This window comes from Mus pahari, chromosome 16 (genome assembly GCF_900095145.1).
Source record: "Mus pahari chromosome 16, PAHARI_EIJ_v1.1, whole genome shotgun sequence".
Taxonomy (NCBI): Eukaryota; Metazoa; Chordata; class Mammalia; order Rodentia; family Muridae; genus Mus; species Mus pahari.
The window spans coordinates 58,871,139-58,879,298 of NC_034605.1; the positions used below are offsets into that span (position 1 = coordinate 58,871,139).

Consider the following 8,160-nt stretch of genomic DNA (forward strand, 5'->3'; position numbering starts at 1 on the left):
CACATGGTGGCTCACAACCATCCTTAACAAGATCTGACTCCCTCTTCTGGTGTGTCTGAAGACAGCTACAGTGTACTTACATATAATAAATAAATCTTTAAAAAAAAAGAAAGAAATCCAAAGTCATAGGTGACATTATTATGGTAACTCTGGAAATCTGAAAATAAGGTACCTAACAGCCAGAAACTCTTCGTGTGTGTGTGTGTGTGTGTGTGTGTGTGTGTGTGTGTGTGGTGTTACCAAGTAATTGACATAAAATGTTAGCAACTCATAAACAGGTAAAATCAATTACTGTTCTATTCTGTGACTTTTCTAAAGGTTTAATGAGCTTCTCTACGTAGGAAGAGAAAGCTTGGAAAGCTTGCAGACCCACCACACCCAACCTCTGGTGCCTGCCGAGGTCTCAGGGACACTCACCCGTCAGGTACTCCAGGACAGCAGCCATGTAGACAGGTGCCCCCACTCCGATCCTATACTTAGGGTGGCCTTTCTTGATGTACCGCAGCATGCGTCCCACGGGGAAGATGACGCCGGCCTTGGCTGACCGGGAGGTCTTGGTGGATTTCTTCTTCCCGCCGCGGCTCGACATGGCGACAGCCCCAGAAACAGATCAGCGAGCTCACTGTGAAGGCAGGACACATGGTCAGGGCCACTGGAGACAGCTCATTACCTCCTTTCCCAGGTCTATCTTTCCTGGGAACAGATGACAGTCACAGCAGGCAGTTGCTGAGCCCACTGAGCCTGCAGTCAAGTCACTGATGTGCTTGGCTGGAGCCGTCTGACCCTTGCAAAGAAAATATACAGCTTCGCACATTTTATCCTGTGACATCAATTTTATTGGTCACTTCCATTTAAATGTTATACTGACAATGACTTCTCTCAAGTGTCTTACTTTTAATGCCTCGTGGTGTAAAAATAATAAAGCAGGTTTTGAAAAATTTAAGCCTACAATGGTACAATGGTAATGTTAAATAACCATAAAACATATTGGACTTAGCATAATCTTGATTACTGCATCATTAATTTAACAACTTAATTATTATTGCCAGTCTATACTGGGTACTGGCCTAACAGATACATAATTCAATAAATAATTTTTTCATAAAAATAATGATTTTTTTTGTGATGTTCTGCATCTCTTTAACAATTTCATCTTCATGTACTTGGGACTGGAATAGTAAATCTGTAGTAAAATGGGAAGAAAACTGGGGCCTCCACCCAGAACAGGACATACAGCCAAGAGGCTGGGTTCTTACACTAGGACTCTTGTAACAGGCAAGAACCAGATGTCACAGGCTGGTGTCCCTCCCCTTTCAGCAGGAGCAGCTTGTGTTCAGGGATGACCCCTTTAAGACAGATGTGCAGACCAGCTGTCCCCCAGGAGACCTGCGAGTGTGTGTGGGCTGCCTCCACGGACAGCAGTGTTTGCCAGAAGCCATGACTACCGGGACCTGGCAAGTCCTATTCATGCTCACTCTTTATTTAAAGACTGGCCTTTACATTCCTTGTTTCCCTCTCTGACAGAGAGTCTCTATAACAAAAACCTTGTGACCGTCAGTGCCTGACTCCCCCTGTTGCCACACAAGGGGAACCATCAGCGAGGATAACATACATTTCCGGGACCAGGCCTGAAATGGGCATGCCACTGCTGATCATGATCCATCCATCGGTCAGCACTGACCAGGCCTGAAATGGGCGCGCCACTGCTGATCATGATCTATCGGTCAGCATTGAGCTACATTTCTGCATGTAATTGCTGGAGGGGTTGGGGAAGTTCACTCTAGCCATCTGCTCCAGGGGGTGTGGTGGGGCATGTGACAAACCAGTTTGAAAGCTAACTTTGAACCCTGGTCTGAGTGGCAAACACAGAATAACCTGTGTCCTACATTGCAACCTCATCTGAGGGGAGGACTGTTCCCCATCCTGGACACGGTGATTTCCCAAGCAAGCGCTCAGCCTCTTGTCAGGCACTGCTGACGAGCCACACTACTTGACCAGAGAAGTATGTCTGTCCTTGCCGGGTTCACCATCAAGGAGGGTGTCGTATTCCGTTACCCAAAAGAAGTGCACTGAGGGTCCCAGACACTCTAAAAGGCACAAAGCTGGTACCTAGTTACCTCTGCGTGCTGGCCACCCCTCGCTGTCAGCAGGCTAGGACCTGAAGAATTCACCCACTCTAGGAGATCTCTGAGCCACACCCTCTGTGCTGTGCCATGCCGTGCCCTGCTGTGCTGTGGTTTTGATGTCTGAGGCTCCCTCTAGCATCCCATCCAGGTGTTCAGAGGACAGAGATTAATCTGACAATGTGTTGGAGGGGGTACCTTTGGAAAATGATTAGGATTAGGCAAAGACGGGGTCTCCATGATTGAACTGTGGTGGCTTTAAAGGACGAAAAGAGTTTTAAGACAGACGCATGCACACATGCACAGATGGATGGATGTGCACACACAATCCCTGTACCATGCCATGTGATGCTCTACACAACCTTAGGACTCTAACAGGAGGGAGGTCACTGCCAGATGTGGCCCCAACCTTTCACCTCCACCGCCAGATGTGACCCCTCAACCTTTCACCTCCATCGCCAGATGTGGCCCCTCAACCTTTCACCTCTACCGCCAGATGTGGCCCCTCAACCTTTCACCTCCACCGCCAGATGTGGCCCCTCAACCTTTCACCTCTACCACCAGATATGGCCCCTCAACCTTCACCTCCACCACCCCCTCTATAAAACAGCCTGCCAAGTGGGGCGCGGTGGTTCACGCCTTTAATCCCAGCACTCAGGAGGCAGAGGCAGATGGATTTCTGAGTTAGAGGCCAGCCTGGTCTACAAAGTGAGTTCCAGGACAGCCAGGGCTACACAGAGAAGCCCTGACTCGGAAAAAAAAAACAAAAACAACAACAACAACAACAAAAAGCCAGCCTGCCTCGGCTATCTCATCATGGTACCAGGACATACGGCCTCACTCCGCAGCTCCTTTGTCTGTACACTGAGCACAGTGGCATGAAACGTATGAGCTGGAGAAACGGGACATGAAAAGAAGCACTCTCTAACTGCAAGCTGCCCGACAAGCAAGGTGTGGCTACAGAGTACCATCTGTCCTCATAACACAGATGGAGCCAGAGAGCTGCTAGGCTGCTAAGGACTCCATGAGAGGGGCAGACAAGACAGGCAGTCACGAAGAGAATGCTGTAGGGCAGGCTCCTGAAGGGAGTACTGTAGGGATGTGCTACAGGCTCACCACTCCTGAATCACCTCCCTTCCACTCCACCCTTAGTCCCACAGTTCCCTAGACTCACACACCCTTCCCAGACCTGCTGTCCCACCTTGTGGTGCCTATGCCTTCTATGACTGATACAAGCCCCTCAAAGAGCTCCCCGTGATGGAATCTGCTATGGCTGTGGTTTCTGTCCCTACTGACATCCTGGCTAGGCCAGTTCTGATGAACAAAGACCTAATGGCCCCAGTCTTCTTATTCCCAGCAACTAGAGCTTCCTTTCAGACTGACTTAGTCCTGATATAACTTCAGGGACCCAGCAATCAATCAATCAATCAATCAATTCTTATATAATAACTTCCCTGTCAGCTCCCTCTCTAATACATTATATGCATTGATCCTTTTCAGTTCTATATTCTCTTCAAGTCCCTTTCCAATCCTCCCTTCCAACCTGTTCACCATTCTAGATTTATATGTATCTGCCCTCAACACTCGCTACACTGTATCACCGACACCTGGTTTCTTAGCTGTCTTGGTGTCCCAAACCAATTTGCTCTATTCACCACTGTAACCTTACTTGCTATTTTGTGGTTGTTTGGTTGCTATTACAATAAGCCAGTTCTCATCAGCGGAGAACAGAGCAGCATGTCCAAAGGCCAAGGACTTACAGCCATGGCTGGTGGGGAATCCGTCTGGAGCCTTCTCTGGGATTTTCCCATAACACCTATTTGTGAAGACCCATCTGTCAAGTTGCTGTGGAAGCCGAGACCATCAAAAGTCAAGGAGTTTGTGCCACCTTAGGAATTCCCAGGAAGAAAAGGTCCTGATGGCTGAGACCATTTTGATCCTGTTTACCTTCCCTCTCAGCACTGTCTTGAGTAACTCCAGCCAGAGGAAACTGGTGAGCCCCGGATGCTGGAGCAGAGACAGCCTTTCTCAGGGGTGACCAACATTTTCACCTGTACAATGAGAAACTGGCATCTACAAAAGTGCTGGGCTGTATTGATAGGTGCCCTGGGCTGCATACAGCCTGCAGGTTGTAGGCTGTCCATGGCACCAGTCGGGGGCACTCAAACCAGGGGAATGATCAATCCTGAAGCCTTCGTCATCTAAGCTACGAATCTACGCACACCCATTCTAAAGGAAGTTAGGGTTAGGACTACCAGGGAGTTGCATCAAGGAACCTGTGTATGTGTCGCATTCTCGTCTATAAGTGCCCAAAACACTGTCAGCGAGGCCCACCTGCTGCTCTGTTCCCTGCAGCCGAATGCATGTCTGTATCCATGCGCATGCCACCTTCCTGCCTACTCTACTGTAAAGGCAAGGCAGAGGCAGTCCATTCTGCAGGAGAGGATGGCGCTCCTGGCTGCAGCAATCTCCACTTACTCCTGTCCTGCTAGAGTATCAGCACTGGTACTGCTCTCATGTCCCCAGGGGCGTGTGGCTATGCTGCACAAGCCAAGCTGCACTGTGACTGGCTCGGAACAGAGACCACCAGTCCTTGTACTCCAGTCAGTCAGGAAGAATGTCTCTCCACCCATCAAACACTAAATTACAGAGTGAGCCGTCTGCAACCAAAGGAGGGGGCTGCACACAAAAGAGATCGGAGCACACAGACGGACAGACCAACGGACGGACGCTGCTCATGTCCCACTTCTAGTGGTAGGGGAAAAGCAAACCCCAAACCCAAGTGTCACTCGCAAGCAGGAAACAGCTTGTAGCTGGGGCCTAACTGCACTGTACTTCCTGAGCTCTACGGAGGGACCAGTCCTCCCTGCATTGTAAAGGCAGCTTTGCCACACACACACACCCTGCTAAAGACTGTGCTATGACAACTCCAAAAAAATTTTTTTTCTTAAGCCAAACAGGGATCCCAACTAAGAGTGAGAGTCGGCGGAACACTGCTCTCTGTCCCCTCTCTTGCTCAAATCCCTTTCGGGGTTCCTGGCTGCTCTTAGGATCAGCTGTGGCTCTGATGGGATTCCGTGGAGTTTCCTGTCCTCACCTGACCCTGCTACCCTGAGCCTCTAGCTTTCCCTCACAGGTTATCTTCTACAATTGGCACACGTGGTTTCTCCGGCCTTGGTCACATGCCCCCATCTGTCCTCCTTTGCCCAGAAAACTCCCCCCTTGATCTTTCCAAGGCAGATGGAGCTCAACCCCACTAACACAACTGTCCCTCCTCTACTGATGTCCAGTCAGCTCTCCAGGGCAGGGCCTGGGCATTTCTTGCTCATGATTATGTCCTAACCCCAACATAATCACCTTTTAGGACATACTAGTGACTGTAAGACACCAACCAGGCAGGGCTGCTCTCAGCAAGCAAGTTATAGGACTCTTTGGAATGAAGAGTTGATCCACTTAGCTGCACTTAAAGGAGCTGTAGCAGGAGCCCCCGCCCCTAAGCCTACAGAATGAGGATGGTGGGGTTAACAGGTAAGGGTCCACCTCAGCCCCACCCCCTTCCCATTTCATATTTCATTAATGGGCCTGAAAAGCCCATCAAGAGCCAAAGGCTACTGCAAACCTCTGAACCTCACATACAGACTAGTAGTTTCTCTCTTTAAATAAATCCTGCATCGACTTGGGGCACCATCAGCTTCAAGCTTGTCCCTAGGGGAGGGAGGAATGGCTTTCTAGGACCTGAGGAAATGGCAGACTGAACCATGCCACTCCCTAAAGCTGGCCCACATGGTAGAAAGTAAGCCAGTAAGGAAGTTATCATATGTGAGTTTCCAGACCATTCTCAGTGTGATACAGTGTGAGCTCTCCCTGACTCGTCATAAATGAGTACCTGCTATAAACAATGTCCACCCACCTCTCCCCCCAGGCAACTGGTGAAAACTGTGACCTACCGCATAGCAGAATAAGAAAGAGGGAAAGTCTAGTCTCAGGAGATTCCTCATCCTTAAGGGGGAAAAAAGTCCCCATGAGTTGAAAAGGTTGATCTAGTCAGAGGTTGTGTGTAAGCCCAGTTGCTGTTGCTCAACTGGTCAATTGTGGACAAGCTGTATTAACTCCAGTAGCGAGTTCGAGGTGTCCATTTCAGAGCTAACAGCAACTGTGACTGCACACCTAAAGGTGAACTTACAGGTAACAGGAAGTTTAGTTGGGTTTGGACTTTTGTCTTCCACTCCAGCACAGACTGTTCAAAGCTGGGACTCCCTGCTACAGAGTCTGCAAACAAAACACTTCCTCTCTTTTCACAGTAAAGCCTCCAACCACAGAGGTGTCAGCAAGAGGGAAACCGAAGAGGAGAACCCCTCTAATTGTCTATTCTTCTAAGCTGTTTTATTGGACCGTTAAAATCTGACAAAGACTTCATAATGATTGTAATTGTTGGAGCTGAGATCTGCCTCAACTACTTGTTCAAAAGTTACTCCGTCAAACCTAGAAAACACTTTCCCCTGCATTGCTTCAAAGACTCCTTCAGGCAATCTTCTGCCCAGCAGTGAGTTCTCCGCGGTCTCTGTAGGAGTGCGAGCTGGGCTCAGCATCTTGCACACCTGTTGTCAGGTGACACCGCCAGCAGCATCCCGCGCCTCCCATCTCTATTCACCCCACCCCCCAGAGACTCTCTTCTCAGCTGTCCCTCTGCGCGCGGGGAGCCTAAGGCCTTCCGGAGTCACCTTAAAAATAACACCTCCCCAGCACAAAGCAAACAAAAGGCGAGCGAGAGCAGCGGGGCTTCCATGGCTCTTCTCCTGCCCGCTCCGGCCTGGGATTCCGTCCGCGAGTGGTCCCCAGGCCTCGCCTGCTCAGGCCTCGCGGCCGGTGCCCCACCAGCCGGCCTCACAACGGCCCGTGGCTCGCGCCCCACTTTATTGTGCCCGGGAGGGCACGCGCGGGCCGGCGGCGCACGAGCAAGTAAACTCTGAGCACAGCAGCTCCGGGCCCGGCCGGGCCGGTCACGGCCTCCGGGCCTCGGTGCCCTGGGGCCCGCGCCATCCCCGGCTCTCCCTCCGGGGCAGAGGGGGGGACCCGATCAGCCCCTGGCCCACAAAGCGCCCCGGCGGGGGCAGGGGTGCGTCTCCGAGCGAAGTTGGTTTCCGGGTTTGCTTTCCGAACAAAACCACCGGGACCCGCGCGCTGCCCCGGGCAGGGCCTTGGCGGACTCCGGGCGGCCCGAGGCCCGAGGGTAACCGCCCGAGCTTCCCGGGCGCCAGGCAGCGTCCCGCGCGCGGCGGCAGTCGGGCGCGCGGGGCCCGGACGGGGCGGACCGGCAGCCTGCGGCTCCGAGGCCCGCGCGGCACTTACCGGGCGGCTGCACGGTGAGGGGCCCGAGGCCGGTCGGCCGCTTGCGCCGGTCCGCTCCGCACTCCTGCCTGGCCGCCCACGCCTCCTCGCTTCCCGCCCGCGCGTCCCGCGCTCGCGCCCTCCGCCCGGCTCCGCTGGAACCAGTGAACTGGAACCACTCGCGGCGGCCCCGGGATTCCCACAATGCACAGCGCGCCGCTCGTCACATCCCTTCCCGGCCTCGCGCGTCCGGCCACCCCTCCCCGCGCCACTCTGCGCCCCGGCCTTGACCCCGGCCTGCGCCGGGCCGCGGACGCCAACGACGCCAGCCTCGGTTGCACCCAGGCCTTGGCGCTCTGCGTCCCCCAAGGCATCGGTCTGCGCGCCTGAGCTGCAGAGGTCGGGCCTGGGAAAGATGCCTGTCCGTAGCGCGGCTCAGCAAGCGTTTGCAGTGAGCACCTACTGTGTGTCTGGTGTCGCCTCGTCCCCAGTAGCGTCGTCCACAAAGAGGGAGAGTAGTACAATTGCTGTTGCCAGGGATCTTCTTCTCCCTGGTCAGCACCAACTCCAACTCCGCGCCAGAAGCCGGCCCCCTGTCTTTAAATACAAGGACTACTCAGGCAGCTGTGTGCCCCAAGATCAGCTGCAGCAGCTCAACTCCCTTGATCGGTGGGATTCTTCAGAGCTGGCCTCAAAGTCTGGGCTTGCT

The 8,160-nt window shown here is 52.9% G+C and overlaps 1 protein-coding gene across 4 annotated transcripts in view; it reads right to left on the reverse strand.

Moving 5' to 3' along the window:
• The window catches only part of LOC110333599 (core histone macro-H2A.1), a 64,807-nt gene extending 57,130 nt beyond the window's left edge, over positions 1-7,677 (reverse strand). For all 4 annotated transcript variants that reach the window (XM_021215211.2, XM_021215209.2, XM_021215210.1 and 1 more), the window contains exons 1-2: positions 7,473-7,677; positions 418-622 (exon numbers count right to left, since the gene is read on the reverse strand). In XM_021215211.2, coding sequence (XP_021070870.1) covers positions 418-589 — 172 coding nt within the window. In that variant the 5' untranslated portion in view covers positions 590-622; positions 7,473-7,677. The remainder of the gene's footprint in view (positions 1-417; positions 623-7,472) is intronic.
• Positions 7,678-8,160: the final 483 nt, after the last annotated feature.